We start from the raw sequence: 22897 nt of genomic DNA, 5'->3' as shown, positions 1-22897 counted from the left end.
GGAGCGAAAGGCCATGGAGGAGTACATTTCCAGCTCTCTGTCTACTGGGCTGATCCGGCTGTCCTCCTCTCCTGCAGGTGCGGGGTTCTTCTTTGTGGAGAAGAAAGATAAGTCTCTGCGACCCTGCATCGACTACCGGGGGCTCAACGAAATTACTGTGAAGAACCAGTACCCGCTGCCTCTTGTCGCCTCCACTTTTGAACTGCTCCAGGGGGCCATTGTCTTCACGAAATTGGATCTACGGAACGCCTACCACTTGGTTCGCATATGGGAGGGTGACGAGTGGAAGACGGCGTTCAACACCCCGGCCGGCCATTACAAGTACCTGGTAATGCCCTTCGGATTGACCAATGCACCGGCCGTTTTTCAGGCTCTAGTTAATGACGTTCTTCGGGACATGTAAGACCGGTTTGTCTTTGTGTACCTGGACGACATCTTAATCTTTTCTAAGGGGCTCAAGGATCATGTGCAACATGTGTGGGCAGTACTGCAGCGGCTACTGGACAACCAGCTGTTTGTAAAAGCCGAGAAGTGACAGTTTCACGCCCCATCAGTGTCCTTCCTCGGATTCATCATTGCGCCGGGGAGCATCCAGATGGACCCAGGGAAGGTCTCGGCGGTCACGGACTGGCCACGCCCCGAGTCCCGCAAGCAGCTGCAGCGATTCCTGGGGTTCGCTAATTTCTACCGGCGCTTCATTTGGAATTATAGCTCCACTGCAGGACCACTCACGGCACTTACCAGCACCAAGACGGGGTTTGCTTGGACCCCAGAGGCGAACGCAGCATTCCAGGAACTCGAGGCGGTTTGCGACTGTCCCCATCCTGCAACTGCCAGACCCTAGCCGCCAGTTCGTGGTCGAGGTGGACGCCTCCAACACGGGGGTGGGAGTGGTGCTGTCACAGAGGGCTCAGGAGGACCAGAAGCTGCACCCGTGTGCATTCTTCTCCCGCCGCTTGACGCCAGCAGAAAGGAATTACGACGTGGGAAATCGTGAGCTGCTCGTCGTCAAGTTGGCCCTGGAGGAATGGCAGCACTGGCTGGAGGGTGCTATGCTGCCTTTCATTGTGTGGACAGACTACCGCAACCTGGAATACATTCGAACAGCCAAGAGGCTGAACTCCCGGCAGGCTCGGTGGTCACTGTTTTTCACCCGGTTTAACTTTACCCTTTCCTACCGCCCAGGGTCCCGCAACGGCAAGGCAGACGCCCTCTCTCGACAGTTCGCGGGGATGGAGGACAAAGGCCCGGGGAGGACCACGGAGAACATTCTTCCCTCCTTGTGTATCATGGCAGCAGTAACCTGGGCGATCGAGGAGAGAGTCCAGAGGGCAGCTGCCAATCAACCTGGGCCTAGCACCTGCCCCAACAACCGGCTCTTCATGCCTGACTCTCTCAGGGCTGAGGTCCTGGAGTGGGCCCACGCGTCTTGACTGGCCTGCTATCCTGGAGCACGTCGGACGGCGGGTCTGCTGAAGCAGAGGTTTTGGTGGCCTTCCCTGGGGGAGGATGTCCAGTTGTCAATGCCTGCCCCATCTGCAACCAGCAGAAACAACCACGCCGAGCACCTGCCGGGCTACTGCAACCTCTGCCGGTTCCTCGTCGACCCCGGACACACATCGCCCTGGACTTCATCACCGGGCTGCCCCAGTCTGTGGGGAACACTGTCATTCTGACCATCACCGACAGATTCAGTAAGATGGCTCACTTTGTGCCCCTGCCTAAGCTGCCGTTGGCAAAGGAGACGGCCCAACTTGTGATCCAGCACGTCTTTCGGCTTCACAGATTACCGGAAAGTGTGGTGTCAGACAGGGGCCCTCAGTTTGCCTCTGTCTTTTGGAAAGAGTTCTGTGGGCATCTGGGAGCCACCACCTGTCTGTCCTCAGGATTCCACCCACAGACCAATGGCCCTCCAGTGTATGGCGACACGGAACCCAGCCACATGGTTGACCTTTCTGGGCTAGGTCGAGTATGCCCACAACTACCTGACCAGACATTCCCGTCGCCGTTCCATTGTGTTTTTGGATATCAACCCCCTCTGTTCCCGGCTCAAGCAGGCGAAGCGTCTTGTACCTCTGCAGCAGCTTATGCCCGCCGCTGCAGGCGGATGTGGGGCCAGGCTCGGGCCAATCTTCTGAGGGAGGACGGGCGCCCGGTACGAGGCGGCGGCCAACCGGCACCGGACTCCGGCCCCCAGATACGTGAGTGGGACAACACGTGTGGCTATCTACGCGGGACCTGCCTCTTTGGGGTGAATCCAGGAAAATGGCCCCGCGGTTCGTGGGACCCCTTGGTCCCGGATTGCCCGGCCCCACCTCCCCCGTTGCTAGTGGATGGGGGCCCAGCATACACCGTCAGTCGCTGTATGCGCTCCAGACCCCATGGCAGGGGTCTCCAATACCTGGTTGACTGGGAGGGTTATGGACCTTAGGAGAGGTCCTGGGTACCAGCACGTCACATCCTGGACAAGGAGCCAATTCGTGACTTCCACGCCAGACACCTGGATCAGCCTTCACGACCCAGGAGAGTAGGTCGTGCCAGACTTCGGAGGGTTGGAGTTGTCAGGGTCGCAGGAATTCTAACCCCCCCCCCACCCTTCCCAGGAGGGCAACCCTGGACTTTCTTTGGACGTCGGGGGACGCCCCCTGAGGGGAAGGCTCTGTCACAGCTGCGGGCAATCATGCCCGTGAGCCGCTTCGCCCCACACACGTGTTGTGCATCAGGACTCTAATGAACGCTCATCTTAAACCCCGGAGGCACACCTGCTCTCTGCCAGATCATTATTCGTTCCTGATGACTTTCCAACGTATTCCTGTTTGCCTGCCTGCCCGATCTCGACCTTGCCTGTCCCCGACTATTCTGTTCTGCTTGCTCCCCGGTGAATCCTGTCTGTTTCTGACAAAGCGGTGTTCAGTCAATCTCGTGTGTCGCATTTGGGTTCTCATCTGGTGCCTGACAGTGTGTTATTTTGCTTTGCTTAAATCTATGACATGAATATTTACCACGGACAATAATTAACTTCATCAATAAAAGATTTGCTATTGAAATCAAACATTTTTGGGTGGAATGTACAATTTAATCTTCATTTGGTCCAACAAAGTAAGAAAAAAATAATCATCCACACAGACCGGGTTGTTGCACTGATACTTTTACTCATCTTCTTTTCATAAGGGGTATGTTGTTTCCAAGTGAGGCCTGGGAAGATGGCTCATGTTTAGGAAATTACACACACAAATATATATACACACACACACAAGCACACACACTCTTCCTCCCTCCCATGTGTGTGTAGAGATGAGCAGGACTGCACCTTTCCTAACTGAAAATGGAAGGCTTGGCTTACACTGTCTTTGTCTTTTCCAGCTGCCACTCCTTTTTGTTTAGAGCAGAGAGGGGTACAGGGCATTGGAAGATTAACATACAATGCTGAGGCATCCTCTTTTTACATAACGCCGTACCCAAACAGGCACTTATAGTAAAGCAGGGTTACAGAAATGAAAGACCTTAAAGTGCCGGACGCTCCTACTTCCCTCCATTTCTTCATAAACTTTCGGTGTCACCAGTGGAATTAAGCTCCGTGCTGTCTGAGCACTGAAGATATTTTCCCACTATTCTTTGAACGTTAAAGTATTTTTCGAAATTGTAATTTTTTTGTTATTAGGTGTGAAGATCCCTTTCTATTCGGTACGTATATATTTCCCTGTTCATTGAGTCATCAGTTTATATAGTCATTCATAGGCATTCTGGTGCTATTTGGATGAGGCTCTTCAATATTTTCTTTGAATAAATTTGCACTGGCATACTGTAATTGTGAATTAATATATGTTAGTTATTCTGTATAATGTTGATGTAGAAATATTTAAGTTAAAATACCAAAATCTCAAACATGTTAAAATCTGTTAATCCCATTAAATATGTTGTTAAATGGTTCTATTGTTAATGCTTTAGCTACACATTTTAAGATTTTTAAGATGATTTTGTCGGTTTACAGCTGCTTCTTTGAAAAGTTCAAATCTTTCAACTATTTCTCAGCACCGGGAAGTGAGATGGGAGGGGAAGTAGAGCCGATACAAAAGGCAACATTATTCCCCGGCGGATCCCATCATGAATGGAGTATTGAAAAACATAACATTGGGGACTAGATTGTTTTTCATCCCTCATAACGGAGCCATTTGTCCCACAGTTTCCTGTGGTGTGTCAGTCCAGTCTGCAAATGAAACATCGCAACGCTATGCTTGTGTTAGAATAACCACCTCCCCACTTGGGTGCAGACTGGCATTCAAGGGGGGGGTCTGGCCTTCAGTTTGGGCATCGGATCAGTGATAGTGTCGTTTAGTCTGTATGAAGCACGTTTCCCTGACTGCTGAGTCTTTGTGAGTTAAATCAATCTGTATGCAAAGAGGCTCTAAATCTGGAAACTCCAACATCACCACCACCTTCTCCCCTTGCCTCCTGGAGACAAGAGGCGCCCCTGCAGTGTCATCAGGTGCCTAAGCGTTTTGGACGGTTCTAGTGACAGATTGCAGGAAGCAGCATTTATGCCTGACGATGGGGTCCACAGAAAGCAGAAATGTCTTTTTGTTGCCCCCTGGTCCTGGAATGTTCACTATCTCTAAGGGGCACTATCAAGTTCTCCCCTCATCAGTCCCAAATGCACATTCCAGGGTAAGGTCAGGGGGAATTCTGTATCGGAGAACAGACAAACAGCCAAAGACCAAGCCAGCAACCTAATGGAAAAAGCATATTCATGATATATTTCTTTTCTGAAAATGAAAATGAAAATTATACATGTATCTTCATAATGATATCTTTAATAAGTTTATCTTCACACTGAGTGTAGTGGCCACTTTACTAACACTGAACAGTGTAATAATAAGAATAAGTGACTGTCTGAAGGAAATTCCCTCAGTTATCATGTCAAAACCACACACGATCTTGTCAGTGACACCATGCTTTCAACACCTGGGAAAAAAAGGAAAACTCATTCACAAAGTTTTCCTTCCAAAAAAGGAATTCCAACAATAAAGGTCTATGTCTAAATAAGCCTGTGCTGATCAGCTTTATAGCTTGATTTAATTAATTTGTTTTTACACATTCTTGTAAATGTCACATCCCCCAAATGACATTTTTACAGTTTTGTTATGGTTTTATTATGATTTTATAAAAATTGTTTTTGCTGTAGTATTTTTTTAATTTAAGCAGTAGTTTTGCATTCAACAATACACTGGAGGCCTGCGTAATCATTTAGACACTGTTCACATGTTATCTCAAATAAAAATGCAGTCATTAACATTTATTTTGATTTCAATCATTTACAGATGCCATTACTCAAGTCATATTTGAGTGACTAATTTTATTGTAGCAAAAACATGTATGTCTGGTGACTGCATGCAAAATAAAGCTGTCGTGAAAGGCTAAAATTAGATCTGCCATTCTGATGTGCACACAGAGGTGCTGTGCAAAGGATTTAGTTGGAACTCAGACTCCCATCAATAACTACTGCACCACATTAACAACAGCTGAAGGCTCAGACAGACAAACCAATCCAGTAGTATAATCAGGTTGCTCTGGATCAGGACAAATAACTAGTGTTTTTTTGGTTTTTCCTTTTTATCACCTAGAATCTAGTTTTAGACTCTTGTATGTATTGCAGACAGAGGCTGATCCAGGCAGACATGCGTTTTCAACGTTTGCTGGAGAGCGAGTGCAAGTGGTGGAACCCAGCCCTGTGCATACTGGTGTCCTTGCTGGGATCACTGGTGTTGGTGGTTGTCAGTGTGCTGCTGCGACAAGGTGAGTCCAAAGCGAGAGCTGCTGCTGCCACAGTTATGTGGGAGGTGGAAACAAAGCACTATTGTAATGTATTTGATAGTAGTTTTTATGTGTTTGCTTTATTTGTCATTATTAAAAGCATTGTACTGTACATAAAATGTCAGGATAAATGTTCGCCACCAATATTATTTATGCTTCTCTTCCAGGAGACATGAAACTAAGCAGGCGATCTGTTATGGGTAGGTAATAACAAATTGAATCCTTCTTCTGACAATAGGAACTATTTACTCCAAGCATAAAACAGGTAACAGGTGACATCCTTACAAGATGTATTACCAGGCCTGAAGCAAAGTTTAAGGTATATTCGTGAGGACTGTGACCCACATCAGAGGTGAAAAAATCCCTTGTGTCTTTGTTAGCTGTTGAAACCAGAGACTCTGGTGTAAGATTAAGAAACGTAGGAAAATATGTGCTGGACATGTGCGGAGAAAGTATACATTGGAAAAAATGTCGACAAGCCATCATTCTTAATACAGGAAATATTCAACATTTTCATAGTGAAACTGTCTGGTAAAATAGTTTTACAGGGTCACATTTATCTCTAATTAAATAAAACATGACGACCCCCTTGTGGTCCAAACCTAGATCAATAGATCAGTGTAATGTACAGATGTACTATTTCAACTGTATCTCATATACAGATTCGGAACAGGCCTCCTATTGTGATGTCAATCTGTCTCGTGTTACAGGAAAATAGATGTAGTCAATATAGACCCATGTATGGGAGTATGGGAAGCGAAAAGACTCCTTTCAGCAAATAATTTTTTCCCCCTTTCTTTACTATCTCTTTACATCTTCCTCCTTTCTGCTCCAGACAGTGGCTTTCCAACCTCTGCAATGGCACAGTACCCAGGTAAACACAAACACAACAATGTGACTGACATGAAAACCAGTCTGAATGACAGGTAGATCAGGGCCTGGGGGCTTTTAAAATAAGATTGCATTTAAAGCTCTACGTCGATCTATGTTTACTGGCTGTGTGATCTCTCATCTCTCATCTGCCTGATTTTGAAACATCAGTGTGCACAATAACCTCCTTACATCTGCACCACAAATATTTCTGACTCAAAGTGTCTGGTTGTCTCTCCTAAGTGCAACTGGTGAATGGGCGTAATCGGTGTGAGGGAAGGGTAGAGTTGCTCTACAATGGCTCGTGGGGAACAGTATGCGACGACGACTGGGACATGGTGGATGCTAACGTGGTGTGTCAGCAGCTGGACTGCGGTGTAGCTGTGGCGATAGGCAGCAGCTCTCACTTTGGGCAAGGCTTTGGGTTTATCCTTCTGGATAATGTCAACTGCAAAGGAAATGAGACTGAGCTGAGTCAGTGCCACAGCCTTGGCTGGAATGTTCACAACTGCTACCACTATGAAGATGTGGGGGTCACCTGTAAAGGTCAGGTTTTTCCTCTTACCTTCACATTGGTTCTATAATTCAAACCAAACCACACACGGTTCTTTTTCTTCGCTCTTACTAGAACCAACATTGGCTGGTGGGAGAGGGTTAGAGGTCCAAACCAAACCATCTCAAGATAAGTCTGGTTTACGTAAGTTTTGCCCTCTTTATTTTACTTTTCATGAAAGGCTCTGAAAATTTGACACCAGACCCAGAATCTAGTAGCAAACCACTAGTGTAATATTGATTTATACACCATTGTCATGTTGGCCTTTCCAGTGTATAGATAATACATCAAGTTTGTTTCTTTGAAAACAAAATTGTGTAATTGTGTTAATATCGAATGAAATTCAAAATGGTTGCTATACTGTGTCACATATTATGACATGGCTAATATATCAGCCTTAAGTACATTACATATATTGAAACATTTTGCATAGTCAAAACATGTTCTGCCTTTGTAAATTCTCTAAATGCCATGACTGTGTTGACGTCCGCCTGTTTATACATCTCTGGATTGTCCATGTGAACAAAGAGTAATTCAAAATGAATATTATAGAATAGATCAAAAGTACACATATATAGAGTGCATTAAAGGACCATCAGCTGAATAATACCACTGTTAAAACCCTTAAGTGCTAAAGGAGAAATACAAAATGACTTCGAGAATTTTTAGTTTTGGAAAATCAGATGTTTTTCCTCTTGTTGGGACAATAGTTATTGGGTTTATAGCTGTCTTGGGTCTTTTCAGATTATTTCCCAGATCTGCCTTTGTTGAGGCCCCTTTTTCTCAGGTCTGATCTTTATCTCCCAGTAGACCTGGAAAAGAGTGAAAAAGAGCACAACTCAGTTTAAAAGACTGCTAACTATTTCTCCAGCGAGTAGAGCAGCCGAGCCGACCAGATGCACTGCTTCCTTTGATGAGAAGAGCGCTTCTAAAAGATGCACACATGAGAATGCCCGCTGTCTTTGTTGGAGCTGGGCTTTTCTAAAACACTTGGTGACAAAAAATGCTATTCCTTTTGGTCCTGAACTAACCCACACACTTTCCCTTTCTCTCCATGTTTCTGTCTATTGTCTGGTAAATTCCCGAAGGTATGGATTCCTTTTGTAAACCTCAAGAAACATAAACATAGAACTTCATCAGACTGTGAATATTTCTGTTTCAAAGTATAGGTTCTAGAAATATCTCACTTTCCCTCTTGGTTCAGATGACGGCTCTGTTCGCCTGATGAATGGACAGAATGCCTGTCAAGGCCGGGTGGAGATCTACTACCAGGGAAACTGGGGAACGGTGTGTGATGATGATTGGGTCTTCAACAATGCCCAGGTGGTGTGTCAACAGATAGGCTGTGGTAATGCTGTCTACGCACATAGCAACTCCTACTTTGGCTACGGAACTGGTCTGGTTCTGCTGGATAATGTCAACTGCCATGGAACTGAACAGGACCTGACGAAATGCAAAAGCCTGGGCTGGGGAAAGCACAATTGTGGGCACCACGAGGATGCTGGAGTCACCTGCACTGGTACACAAGAATATAAGTTTCATTAAGCCATGACTATAACAAATAGTCAAACACATATCACAAGCATAAATACATATTCTAGACCCACAGAAATCCAGCTAACATCAGTATACAGTATAACTATCAATATTAATATCTCTGTGAGAGAATGTTTTAACAGAATTAAAAGAGTTTCCCTGTGATGAGCATTTTTCTCTAATAGGGCATCTGTATGGCTGCCAATTTGAAAAAGATCAGCAACTGAAACATAAAGAACATCAGTTTGGGGCTTATGTAATGTTATGTATGTAGTTAATAGCAATTCACTTCTCTTAGGCTCTTAAATATTCTTTTAAAGTTGACATAAAGGGTTAGAAGGGGCATTCTCAACTATAATATTGCATAGATTGTATACATTCTATGCAATAAGAATGCAATAAGAAATCCTCAGTTGTGGAAATGTAATAGTAATTAAGTCAATTGTGACATCACATAATGGACATTGGTGCTAAGAAAATGTATGAAATGGCTGCAGATATTCATAGATACAATATATATTGCTGTAATAACTGATTCATGCAGATGCAAATTAAATGTCTATTAAATTGTTAAATTTGAATTCTTTAAACATGTTGATAGGGTGTTTAAAATATTTTAATACATAAAGGAATGTATTTGTTATAGGGCTCATGTCAGAGGCAAAGTAACAAATAAAAAAAAAAGTCAAATGTTAATATTATAGTCATATTTTTGTCAATATGCGTTAGAAGTTAAATGAAGGGTTAAGGCTGTATTTGCTGCAATGGCTTAAAAACTGATTAATTTCCTCTTCTGCATTCTTCAGGATCTTCCACTTCTCCTCCACCGATGACAGAAATGCAGAGAGGACTCTGGGGGACATATAATACTCAAGGTAGTTCGATAGAGCAGCCAGACTGTGTTTACGTGTCAGGAAGTGAGGACAAACTGGCTAATATTCCTTAGCTTACATGTTGGCTCTGCTGGGTTTCTCCATATGAGGAAAAAGAAATATGCACTTCTGCCAATAAGCAACAGGGAGGGCCATTTCTACCCCTTTGATCCCACTCTGCCCTAAGAGGTGGCGGTGCAGAAACCTAACCTGTATTTTATGTAACATGATACCTTATACCTTCATCAGAACGTGAGATGGTCTTGATCGTAATATTTTCTTACATATTAAATCTTCTCTTCAGCGACAGATGAAGTTCCTTTCACTAAGTCACCAATTACATCCAATGTTGTCACCATGGCTCTGACAAAAGGTGATAAAATACTTTCTAAACACACAAAATGTATCTATCTGTGCCATTTTGTAATTGTGACCCATTTGCTCATATTCTATTGCTCCCTAACTGTGTTGTTATGTTTATCTTTGTCCAGCCAAACCAGCCGTTCGTTTGATGAACGGCAACAGTAGCTGCTCAGGTCGAGTAGAGGTCCTCTACAAAACTGTTTGGGGAACAGTGTGTGATGATGACTGGGACATGTACAATGCCGATGTAGTGTGCAGGCAGGTTGGTTGTGGTCCGGCTAGTGCAGCCAAGACTCAGGCCTACTTTGGCTACGGTTCCGGTCCGATCTTGTTGGACAATGTGGAATGCGGTGGCAATGAACCCGGGCTGTCAGAATGTTTCCACCTGGGCTGGGGTCAACACAACTGCGGCCATCATGAAGATGCCGGAGTTATCTGTGAATGTAAGACCTGCCTAGATGTGAGATGGGGTTAAACAGGATTTCATTAGGCTTAAATGCATGACATATACGATGATGAGCATAGGCAAATGTTGAAATCATTGGTTCCACTAAAAGCGCGAGAGCATGAAAAATACAATGCATTCATCAAGACACATCAGGATCACAGCATGCCTACAAGCCAAATACCATTTTTGTACAAAAGCCCTACCAGTTGAAGTCCAGTGATGCTGCGATTCTCCAGGCCCATGTCCCTTGACCTTCAAGGGAAGTAGCCCTGCGGTTCTGTACCCGATCTCAAATCGGAATTAAATATAGAACCCATCCGCACCTTCCTTCAGAACCACAGTTGATTCTCTTACCGGAATCATAGTCCATAACCTGACACCTCATTAAGCAGTGCCACTCTCGAATAACTGTTGAAGTTGGATCCTTGGCAGTTCTTGGGATTGAGTTTGACGCTAAAATAAATTATATAATAAAAATAAAATAATTCTAATAGACATTGCCTGACACACATTTTAAACATTTGTCTCCAGGACTTCTTCCTTAAGTAAGTTTATCAAACAAGACATTATCATTAATAGCCTTTAGAGATAGGCACACAACAGAATGTTCCAGTGACTGCAAAATGAGCCACCAAGAGGCTTCCTAGGGTATATTGATCACAAGTGCTGCCAAGGAAAGCATGCTATTTCTCTGGTCACCTGATACTTCCTGAGTATTCCTAGAACACAAAGGCATCACCAGGTTTTCTTGCTTTTTTTTTATGTTGCTCTTAGCTTTTGCAAACCACTTTATGGTTGGACGTGACTTCAAAGTAACCGAGAAGACACTCACAAGCAGCACCACCACAGAGTCCTCTGCAGGTGAAAAAAAAAAAAGAATACATAAGATAGTATCAAAGCACCACAGTTTTCCACTAAACTGAATTTTCTCCTATATTTTTCAAAGGAATGGTCAAACTGGTGGGTGGTCAGCACCAGTGTGAGGGCCGTGTTGAGCTGTATTCAGATTCTGGGTGGGGCACGGTATGCGACGATGCATGGGATCTCCCTGACGCCCAGGTCGTGTGTCACCAGTTGGGCTGTGGAGATGCAATAGTGGCTCGTGGAGAAGCTTTTTTTGGGCCTGGCACAGGAACCATCCTGCTGGACAATCTCAAGTGTACCGGTGCGGAGGCCTCTCTGCAGGAGTGCTCCCATATATCCTGGAATGTGCACAACTGTGATCACTCTGAAGATGCGGGTGTCTCCTGCTCGCTGTCTTGATTCCAGCAGTATACTCAGAGCTCTGCCATGAGTCAGACGTGTGTGGACCAATCTCAAACTTGTCTATATGATGTACATAACAGCTTTCATGTTATTAAAGGGACACTTCAACCCCAACTGCATACAGGTAACTCAAATGACAGTATATGATTAAATATTTAATATGCATATTAAGCACTTTATAAATAAGTATATAGCATTAAAAATATTGTATGAATTTGTCTTTTCTTTTTGCCCCAACATTTATTAGTTTCTGCACAAGTGATTCACTAATAATGTAATATCTTAGCGACATTTTTTTTGTAAATTAAAGAAAATGTTAGCAATAACTACATGTCAAGGTTGTTGATATTACTCATAATGGAATGATCTGTTGCCTCTGTAGATCCCTCAAATAATTAAATTTAATTAATCATTTAAATGTGTAAAAATACATGTTCTTGTTTTTCAATAAATACAGCCCTTTGTCACAGCTGCCAGAGTGAACTGAAATTATATATAAAGACTTTTGCATTTAAGTTTTGAAGGTTCTGATCCATTAATCGGGCAGAACATGAAGCTCTTCATCAAATGCTACAAGCTACACAATCTTAATGAGTTTCACTGTCAGTTTACACTTTTAATTTATTTACAATAAAACCTGTCATGGGGTTACCCAATCAAAGATCTTTTGAAATAAAGTTCAATATGTATAATAGCTTGCAAGAAATCAGATTAAAATTTCCTGGTGTTTGCAGCCAAATAATCACAAAGCACTTAGTTTTCAATTTCTGGGTAGCACTTTTGAGAAACAATTTTTTGGAGTTATATTTAAATTTAAACTGTATGTTTAAGAATCAACCATTGTGGAATGCATAAAGGATTAAGTTATCTCAATTACACATAAAAATGTTTGACTCCTTTTATTTAACAGATTTTGATATTTTGGTCTTTACCTGATGTAAAGGGCCATCAATTTTATTTAGTTTTTTATTGGAGGTCTTGTAAATCTTTAAGGTCAGATCATGTGACATATTTAGGGTCGGTGGGATTTATCAGTAGTACTTTAAAATATTTTTCGTTACTTCACCAAAGGCTACGGAACAATTAGTGGGATTGGATAATTACAGTGAAGGAGCTCACTAAAGAAAAAAAAGCTTGGAAGTTATTTATGAAACATGGTATGCAATAATTTCTCTAAAATTAAGAACAAGGAATTCATAATCACCCCTCCTGGGCTACCACCTTATCGTGGTGGAGGGGTTTGCTTGTCCCAATGATCCTAAGAGCTATGTTATCTGGGGCTTTATGCCCCTGATATGGTCACCCATGGCAAACAGGTCCCTAGAGGGATCAGACAAAGTATAGCCCAGGACCCCCTTATGACGAACAATAGTATTGGTTCCAAGTTTCCCTTGCCCGGATGCGGGTCAAGGGCCCCCTCCTGGAGCCAGACCCCTTCCCGTGGGTTCACTACCTGCAGGAGAGGCCAAGGGGGTCAGGTGCATTGTGTGTTGGGTGGCGGCCACGGGGGACATTGAGTCCGAGTGGACCATGTTCCGTGCCTCCATTGTTGAGGCGGCTGACCAGTGCTGTGGCCACAAGGTGGTTGGTACCTGTTGTGGCGTCAATGCCCGAACCCTCTGGTGGACACCACCGGTGAGGGATGCCGTCAGGCTGCAGAAGGAGTCGTATCGGGCTTTACTGGCCTGTGGGACTCCTGAGGCAGCAGATAGGTACCGGCAGGCCAAACAGAGTGCAGCTAAGGCGGTTGGTGAGGCAAAGACCCGGGCATGGGAAGAGTTTGGTGAGGCCATGGAGAATGACTTCCGGACAGCTTCGAAAAGGTTCTGGACCACCATCCGGCATCTGAGGAAGGGGAAGCAGTGCACTGTCAACACTGTGTATAGTGGCGATGGTGTGCTGCTGACCTCAACTCGGGATGTTGTGGATTGATGGAAGGAATACTTCGAAGACCTCCTTAATCCCACCAATGCACCTTCCAGTGAGGAAGCAGGGCCTGGGAACCTGGGGACAGGCTCTCGTATCTCTGGGGCTGAAGATGCCAAGGTAGTCAAAAAACTCCTCGGTGGCAGGGCTTGGGGGTGGATGAGATCCGCCCGGAGTTCCTTAAGGCTCTGGATGTTGTAGGGCTGTCGTGGTTGACACGACTCTTTAACTCAAGTGGACATTGGGGGTGGTACCGCTGGATTGGCAGACTGGGGTGGTAGTCCCCCTTTTTAAGAAGGGGGAGTGGAGGGTGTGTTCCAACTATAGGGGGATCACACTCCTCAGCCTCCCTGGTAAGGTCTATTGAGGGGTACTGGAGAGGAGGGTCTGCTGGATAGTCGAACCTCGAATTCAGGAGGAGCAATGTGGTTTTCGTCCTGGGCATGGAACGGTGGACCAGCTCTACACCCTCAGCAGGGTTTTGAGGGTGCATGGAAGTTTGCCCAACCAGTCGACATGTGTTTTGTGGACTTGGAGAAGTCCCTCGGGGGGTCCTGTGGGGGGTTCTCCAAGAATATGGGGTGTCGGGCCCCCTGATACGGGTCGTCCACTCCCTGTACGATCGGTGTCAGAGTTTGGTCCACATTTCTGGCAGTAAGTCGAACTCGTTTCCAGTGAGGGTTGGTCTCCGCCAGGGCTGCCTTTTGTCACCAATTCTGTTCAAAACTTTTATGGACAGAATTTCTAGGCCCAGTCACGGTGTTGAGGGGGTCTGGTTTGGTGACCTCAGGATCGGGTCTCTGCTCTTTGTAGATGATGTGGTCCTGTTGGCGTCATCGGCCTGTGACCTCCAACTATTGCTGGATCGGTTTGCCGCTGAATGTGAAGCGGCTGGGATGAGAATCAGCACCTCCAAATCTGAGGCCATGGTTCTCAGTCGGAAAAAGGTGGAGTGCTTTCTCCGGGTCAAGGAGGAGATCCTGCTCCAAGTGGAGCAGTTCAAGTACCTAGGGGAAGAATGGAGCCGGAGATCAACAGGCAGATCAGTGCGGCATCAGTAGTAATGCCGTCTCTGCACTGGTCCGTTGTGGTGAAGAGAGAGCTAAACCAAAAGGCGAAGCTCTCGATTTACCTGTCGATCTTCGTTCCTACTCTCAATCAATCAATCAATCAATCAATCAATCAATCAATCAATCAATCAATCAATCAATCTTTATTTATATAGCGTCTGTTACAATCAAAATTGTTTCTAGGTGCTTTACAGAATCCCAGGGCCTGACCCCAAACAAGCAATAGTGGCAAGGAAAAAGTCCCCTTTAACTGGAAGAAATTGGATAAAAGTGTAGTTCTGCACTTGTATTCTTAGATTATGTAAATAGGCACCGTTTTTATTTGTGTTTATTTTATAATGTAGAGAATAAAGATAATTGTTGTGTTGGGGGACTATATAGCCTGGACTGGATGAAGTATATGGTCAAGCGTTCCAGTGGCTTTACGGCACTTCGAGTAGAATTGGCTTCTTCAGAGCGATATGCTGCCCACCATACTAATTGTACCATCACCATTACAGAAATACAGTTAGCAAAATAAATATTACATGTTGATGCATTACAGAACTGGTAGTCCAATTGTTCTGTCCCTCAGTTTTGTGTTGTTTGTTCCTTTTCCGGAGGTTTGTTTGTTAGATGTAAGTTGTCAATTTACAGTCGATCCTGTCGCGCTGCTATTTAGTGGAGTAGGGTGGAGACAGGAAGTACGTCGAGCGCCAGATAAAAGTGCTGCGGAACACGGAAAACGGGTTGCTCTTGGATCCAATCCGGTTACTTCTTTTACTTTTGCACTTCTCAAAGGCATAATCTGTAAGTAATATCTTTTACGATTGTAGCCGCTACTCAAAATGTACGTTTTTACATTGAAACCGAAAGTTAAGTATTGTGATCTTTTTCTTGCAGTTTTACAAAAATAAAGTGGATCGGTAAAAACCACAGAACGCTTCACGAGTGGTTACTGAAGCCATATGTTTAGCTCGCTGCCAATGCTAAAGCGCTTAGCCGAGGGCAGAAGAGTAAAAAGATTGTCTACACGTCGAGTGCATCGTCGAAGTGCGGAGACTCTTCACGCGAGTGAAAGCGGACATGTCTAAACACGGAGACACTCCACCGCTCTCCCAGCTAGAAGTCAGATCAAAGTGCAGCTCGGCTTCATCACGCCGATCATCAGTCAGCATGGCGGCAGCAAAAGCCCGAGCCGACGCCGAAGCCGCCAGCACCAGAGCGGAGTACGCCAAGCGGCAAATAGACATGGAAGTCGAAAGGGCTCGCATCGAGATGGAAAAAACTCGGCTAGCAGCCACGATCAACGCCCTGATGCAAGAGGGAGAGGCTAAAGCAGCGCTCGCAGCAGCAAGGGTCCTCGAGGCTGCAGTTTTGGACCAAACAGAGTCGGACGAGTCACCTGAGGTTCCTGCTACAATCGCCACGGCTGCCAGCCGCACTCAGGAATATGTAAAGACTCACTTTCATAACGAGACCAACATGGAAGATGAGACAAAGCCTGATAAAGAGCAAAAGTGGGACATAAACGATACCATCAAGGTCGACCCAAGCGGGCCAACAGCTATGTCAAATGCATGTGAGTACACCCCCAGCTACCAACCTATCAGACACCCCAAGCCATCGCCATTTCATTTTCCCAGCTACAACGGAGCATGTAATGTCTCATCTCCGTCTTTGCGACAACAAACTGATGTATCAGACCTCGCTGTGCTCCTCTCACGTCGTGACCTCCTGACAGCAGGACTCTCAGTGTTTGACAACAGGCCAGAGACTTAGCGTAGCGTGGAAATCCATGTTTCACAACGCCACTGCAGATTTTAACCTAAAATGCTGCGAGGAGCTCGATCTACTTACCAAATGGCTGAGCGGTGAGTCCCTCCAACACGCTCTAGAGAAGAAATGGGGTACTTCTTGTCAAAGTGACAGGTTGACCTTTCCCTGAACCCGCCCACATCTGTTCCCCCCCCCCCCCCCCACACCTCCCTTTCCTGCCTCCCGCCATTCTCCCTCCCGCCTTTTTTTAAAAAGGAAGGGCAACAGTTACAAAACAGTTACAAAACAGTTTTGCCATAGTCCTGGCATAGCCATCTGTGGACAACATGAGTAGTTCTACATCCGTGATTGGTGAGACGGCTGTGACCGTTATAAGAGAATTGTGTGGAAAAGTAGTTGAAAAATCCACGGTGTTTGTACAGCGTTCTCAGGCGTCACCTTCTGAGCCTTTGCAGCAAGAATGGTCTTTGGAGCCTTATAGTCAAACAGGGAGTTTTGGGTATGTGTTCCGTTACAAGACGGGGGAGCTGATTCTCTATCAGCGGGAAGAATCTTCCAGTGAGGGGCCTATGTTGTCGGCTACGATGTCTTCCAATGACTGGGGTGTGTTGAAACTGATCAAACCGAGAATGGTGTGTGTGACTGAAGAAGGCTGTGAAGAAAGAAACAACACAGAACAGAAACCTTCCACAGAACAAACATTTTGTGAAACATTTGTGAAAACTAGAGAAGAGAAAACTATTGGAGAAAGTTAGACTGTTAGAACCCTAACACTGTGGTTCAGAAGAAAAGAGAAAAGAGTTGGTGGCCTCAAGTAAGAAATTTAGGGGCCTACGTTGTCTTCCGGTGTCCGAGGTGTGTAACTGAAGAAGCTTAAATCCCCTGGAGACCTGGAGGCCCTCCTGGAGAAAAACATTCTTAACATGAGTTATATCGCCTGAACCTGTTGTTTGGTAGAGTTCCCGTGTAGGGAGGTATCCCCATGGGAGCTACATCACCACCAGTTGGTCCACCGGGGCAATCGTCAATATCAGACTTTTCGGCGCCAATCAACTTTTTTTTTTTTTTTTTTCCTTCTCGCCAAGCATTGTAAAGCGAATATATACATGATCATCTCACAGTCATTAGCTCAGTCCTCCAGAACTTCATCGGAAGCTTCACCGTCTGCGAGCGCGTGTAAGAAACAAAGATGGCTGCAAAGATGACTACCGGTAAGCCTCAAATTCTTCCCAAACTTTTTCTCTGTAGTTTTCTAAATAGTTTTAGAAAACTATTAATGAATGAACTATTAATGATTAACTACTATTTACGAATAACTGTGTTTTAGAAGTTACAGTAGAGGTTCACCATATGCCAATTTATCCTGGTAAGCAATCCGTGATCTTTTTAACCTGAAAGTTGTTCTATTTTTATTCTAGATTTTTAAGTGTAATTTTCTGTATCTTTAAAGTCAGCGCCGATGAGTTTGAAGGAATAACCCTCACGCAAACAGACATTGGTATTTTACATACAGTTTTTTTTTTTTTTTTTTTTGTTTTGTTTTTTATGAACAGCTCAGTTGTTCATAGATTGCTGAAATATAACTTTTTATGATACATTTTTCAGATCTGTTAGCCAGGGCTGAAAGATTGGTATCCGAAGACAACCAAGAAACTGAAAAAGCAGTAAAAGCATTGCTGTGTTCTGAAACCCCACTCCCCGTGCAGGGGACAAATTGCTGTGTAACTGAAATTGGTGAAATTGAGATTGAGAGGGAAACCTCGGCACTTCAACATGGGACTGACTCAAGTAAGCAGACGAACAAACTCTCCAGAAGACGTGTGAGACAGCCAGGAGGACCGAAGTCGACTGTACAAGGTAATATATTTATCTGTGATTAGAAGTATATACAAAATATGTGCCGTTTTGATGATTTGTATTTTAACGATTTTCCCCTCTGTCTAAACAGAACCATCAAAACAGAACCTTCAAACGTGCGCCTCTCTGAGCACTGTGACTCCCACGGCCTTTCCACCCTCCCGTGAACCTTCTGCCCCTGCGAGGAGACGTAGAATACGGCAAGCGTGTACCACTCTGACCCCTGTACTTACAGCGGGACCCACGGCAGCTCCACTCTCCCTTTCACCAGATCCTTTCGAACCTGCGAGGCCGATAAGGAGACGTAGGAACCAGAGACACAAGTCTAACATTGTCAGGAGATTGTTTGATGGTATATTTTATACTATATCTTCTTGACTAATAATAATAATAATATATAAAAAAAATAATAACTCATCTCTCATCTAATTACAGATTCAGGGTTGAGATTAAACGAGAGCGTCCCTGAACCGTCCTTCAACAGGGTGGAGGGGGATACAGTCGGATACATTCATTCCCAACAACAGCACGAGCACCACGAGAGCGTTCCTGAACCGCTCTTTGACAGGGTGGAGGAGGATACAGGCTGCTACATTCATTCCCAACACCCCCAAGACAAGGTAGTGCTGGAGATTTTCAATAATGTCATACGGTATATTGTTTCCTCCAATTGTAACCAAAGGTGTACTAAAACAGTGTTGAAAAAGCTGTAATTTTTTTTTTCCTTTTTCTGTCTTTTGTTTAAGATATGGATGAGGATTTCAATGTTGAATATTTTAATCAAGTACCGAATGCTTTACAAATAGCTGTTGATCAATTAAGTGATGAGGATTTCAATGTTGAATATTTTAATCAAGTACCGAATGCTTTACAAATAGCTGTTGATCAATTAAGTGATGAGGATTTCAATGTTGAATATTTTAATCAAGTACCGAATGCTTTACAAATAGCTGTTGATCAATTAAGTGAAATTCCAATCTCCATTCCAATAAATTTACAATTTACAGAGCAAAATGAAAACGTCCTAGAACTTGACACCTTACAACTCATAAATGATGCCCTCGAAAACCTTAATGCAGTTAATGCAGTAGAGTTTGAAAATCATTCTCCTTCATCAGCTCTCCACACGCAAAGTGATCATGTCTTACACGCGGTAACAATCAGATCAGAGACGGATTCAGCAGAGACACAATCGGCTCTTCCTAACCCCCCTCCTGAACAGGATGAGAGGCCAGGAGAAGGGGGGTCAGAGAGCAGCCCCTCACCCCATCTTTCTCCTCAGCAAGGGGGAGGAGGGCTAGGAGAAAATCCATCCGATCTCTCTCCTGAGCGGGGTGAGAGGTTTTTTAATGATTTTAACACATGGAGAACAAGACGCTCCTTTAACATTCCCACTCGGGGAAATGTGCCTGACATTGCAACATTCTATCGAGATGTAACAGGGGTTATCAGCGAATTGGTGGATGTTGCCAGACGACATAGTAGTCGCAATGATTTAATACAGTTGGAGGTGGTGGGTGAAAACGTACACAATCATGTTACAGTTGCTGTGGATGAACAAGGTGAAAATATTCTACCGGCTTTTAATGGAATGCTAGATCGGATTGTGCAGTCAAACGGTATCATTTCATCGGATGAGAATATAGAATTCTTCCTTCACGTGGTGCAGAACCCAGGAGGAGGTGTGAGGATGAAGTTTTGATCACCCGCGCTGTTCGTTCACTAGACTCAGAGTAACCACGCAAACAACTGGAGTCCTTTGCAAAGGGGGAGCCGAGCAGCAGTTCAAGCTTCCTCTGTCAACTCCCTTCGTCTGCTGCTCGCTCACCTCTTTTATTGGTGCAAACAGAATGGGTGTCTCAACAGGATATCATAATTCATTGTCTTCTGACATCTTTACAAACTTCTCTAATCCTGACCAACAGGATACGTCTGAGTGCTGAGCTTGATAGTAAGCAGCTTCAGCACTTTTACGACACTCTCATGTTCTTCCTTTCCTATCAACATTCCTCAAACAATCAAAGTCTACATACAATAGCATTTAAAGATAATACTAATAACAACAATAACAATAATCCTTCTCACATTTCCCTCCTGTTTATCATTAAATGCGTCTAGATTTTCATCATCAGTATTACATCTTTACATTTCCATGAAATTTCAATGCATTACGTCATTTTCCTAGAAACACATTTCTTACACTCAGAATTCAACATGTGTACAGCTTAAGACATCTTGAACATTTCATTTACATCTTGCATCACATTTGTCCATTCTTCTTCTGATTCCTCTTCATCGTCGTCCAGTAGAGATTGTTCTTCCACCACAATCGGGAAGAACAACTTCATTTCCTTTTAGATCCTCTTCCCAGGTTCCGACGGGGTTCAGCCGTTGCTGGACCTATACAGGCCGTCAGCCGTTTACGGAGAGTCCGCCACTGCTCCCTCGCCTTCACCTGGAAGAATTTTCTGTTTCTTACAATGGGAAAGGTGTATCCACGACAGTTTCCCATCCACTCGAACTGCAGTCTTTGTGGTCAGCTGTACTTGATAAGGACCTTCCCATCTAGGCGTGTTCCACCTCTTCCGCACAAACTTCTTCACCCACACGTAGTCGCCCGGTTGAATGGGTTCCTGGGGGGTGGAATCTGTGGAAGACACAGGACTAGGCAGAACATTTACAGTATTCACACATCGGTTGAGTAACACTTTTTTCAGATAATCTGCTATTGTTTCCTCAACATGTTCTAACTCATTTGTTGTTGCAAAGTATGGTAGGCAATAAGGCCGCCCATATAATGCTTCAAAGGGTGTGATGCCTGTTTTCTTGTGTGGTGTTATGTGCATCCATAATTTCACCAGGTCGAGACAAAACATCCAGTTCTTTCCTGTCTCGTCCATACATTTCTTCAGTCTGTTCTTAATAGTACCGTTGACTCTTTCAACCAACCCTGCACTCTGAGGGTGGTATGCGCAGTGATTCTTCAAATCAATGCCCAAAGTTACTCCGACAGTTTTCACTATCTCATTTACAAAATGGCTTCCATTGTCGCTCCAGATGACCTTCGGGATGCCAAACCTGGGAATGATTTCTCTACATAAAACTTTTGCCACTGTCAGTGCATCTGCTTTTGCTGTGGGGAAAATTTCTACCCACCTAGTAAATCCATCTAACACTACTAGACAATATTGTTTACCTTCACATGGTGTTAGCTGAATAAAATCTAGAAAAACTGTGTGAAATGGATGATTTGGCAATGGTGTGGTGCCTGCAGGGGCCTTAAGGGCTCCCTGTGGGCTGTGTTTTACACAAATAACACATTGTGAACAAAAATTTTTTAAGTATGTATGAAGTCCTATAGTATAATAATGTTCATTAACCATCTGTACCATCCCTCCTGTTGAGACATGGCATGGCCCATGGCTCACTAATGCTGCCCATTTATGCATATTTCGGGGAAGGATTGGCTTGTTTCCTATGGTTAATAGTCCTTTATCATCCAGTTTGGCTCCTCGCTTCTTCCACGTGGCCTTTTCTTTTTCTGGAGCACTTTGTTGCATTTCTTTTAGAATATCATTATCTGCAGGTTCTAGGCTAAATGATTCCTCATTATCAAGAAGTGTGTTGTTATTTGCTGCAGCCTTTGCGGCTCTGTCAGCAAAGGCATTGCCTTGTGAGACTGCGTCTGTGTTGTTAGTGTGTGCAGTGCATTTACATACAGCTATTTTACGTGGCTGCTGTACTGCAGCTAATAACTTTTTTAACAGTTCTGCATGCATGACCGGTTTGCCCGTCGAAGTTTTCATCCCTCTTAAATTCCATTGTTGAGCAAACACAAACAGCGTGGAAAATGCATATTGACTATCTGTGTAAATGGTAACATCTTGTCCTTTGCTTAATTCACAAGCACGTGTGAGTGCAACAAGTTCTGCAGCTTGAGCAGAATAGGAGGAGGGAAGTGATTTCGCCTCCACCACCTCAGTTGCTGTAACTACTGCATATGCGGTTCTAGTGCGTCCACAGTCATCCTTTCTCGATGATCCATCTACAAAGAGTCTCCGTCCTGTAGTCAACGCGACATCACTAAGATCTGGTCGCGGCAGGACCTTGGTGGAGACCTCATCCAGGCAGTTGTGCTGGTGTCCCTCTTCTGCGGTGGGTAGCAGCGTTGCTGGGTTTAGGGTCGTGCAGCGACGAATCGTCAGATTCGGCTGAGACAGCAACACTGCCATGCAGGAAAGATGACGTGCGGGCGACAGGAACGCTATCTTACTTTGTAGCAGCAGTATTGACACTGCATGTGGAACTAGCAAAGTTAGCTCATGATATAGCACCACTCCTGCGGAGGCTTTTACTGCCTCAGATGCTGCCACCACTGCTTTAACGCATGGCGGGAGTGCACAAGCTACGGGATCTAGCTTGTGGGAGTAGTAGGCCACTGGCTGCCTCTTATCTCCGTGCTTCTGCAATAAAACTGAAGTCATAAAGTCACCCTTGCAGTCCACGACCTGCTCAAAAGGCTTCTGATAGTCTGGCAGCTTTAACACTCCAGCACTTACAAGGGCCT

At 44.5% G+C, this 22897-nt stretch overlaps 2 protein-coding genes across 3 annotated transcripts; both read left to right on the top strand.

The window, feature by feature from the left end:
* Positions 1-3339: 3339 nt before the first annotated feature.
* LOC101078880 (scavenger receptor cysteine-rich domain-containing group B protein) lies at positions 3340-12186 on the top strand. Of its 2 annotated transcripts, XM_029848784.1 has the most exons (12): positions 3340-3684; positions 5654-5793; positions 5979-6011; positions 6647-6685; positions 6925-7227; positions 7310-7378; positions 8439-8753; positions 9577-9645; positions 9947-10015; positions 10134-10448; positions 11228-11314; positions 11400-12186. In XM_029848784.1, exons 2-12 carry the CDS (start codon positions 5676-5678, stop codon positions 11714-11716), a joined length of 1734 nt encoding a protein of 577 aa, XP_029704644.1. In that variant the 5' UTR covers positions 3340-3684; positions 5654-5675; the 3' UTR covers positions 11717-12186. The 2 variants fall into 2 exon arrangements, with proteins under 2 accessions (XP_029704644.1, XP_029704643.1); XM_029848783.1 differs by lacking the exon at positions 3340-3684 and having other exon boundaries at positions 5328-5793.
* A 3188-nt stretch (positions 12187-15374) lies between these two features.
* Positions 15375-16642, top strand: LOC115252760 (uncharacterized). The gene is made up of 2 exons (XM_029848794.1): positions 15375-15504; positions 15598-16642. Exon 2 carries the CDS (start codon positions 15781-15783, stop codon positions 16474-16476), a length of 696 nt encoding a protein of 231 aa, XP_029704654.1. The 5' UTR covers positions 15375-15504; positions 15598-15780; the 3' UTR covers positions 16477-16642.
* The last annotated feature ends 6255 nt before the right edge of the window (positions 16643-22897 follow it).

Source organism: Takifugu rubripes, chromosome 15 (genome assembly GCF_901000725.2).
Source record: "Takifugu rubripes chromosome 15, fTakRub1.2, whole genome shotgun sequence".
In the NCBI taxonomy this organism is placed as follows: domain Eukaryota; kingdom Metazoa; phylum Chordata; class Actinopteri; order Tetraodontiformes; family Tetraodontidae; genus Takifugu; species Takifugu rubripes.
The sequence above is the reverse complement of the archived record's forward strand: the minus strand, read 5'-3'. Positions and strand labels throughout refer to the sequence as shown.

Bases quoted from the DNA above. Each gene is read 5' to 3' on its own strand.
- LOC101078880 (XM_029848783.1), top strand. From the start codon at position 5,643: ATGTATTGCAGACAGAGGCTGATCCAGGCAGACATGCGTTTTCAACGT. The intron at 6,686-6,924 runs GTAAACACAAAC...GTCTCTCCTAAG, and splicing joins TGCAATGGCACAGTACCCAG to TGCAACTGGTGAATGGGCGT. The intron at 9,646-9,946 runs GTAGTTCGATAG...TCTTCTCTTCAG, and splicing joins GGGGACATATAATACTCAAG to CGACAGATGAAGTTCCTTTC.
- LOC115252760 (XM_029848794.1), top strand. From the start codon at position 15,781: ATGTCTAAACACGGAGACACTCCACCGCTCTCCCAGCTAGAAGTCAGA.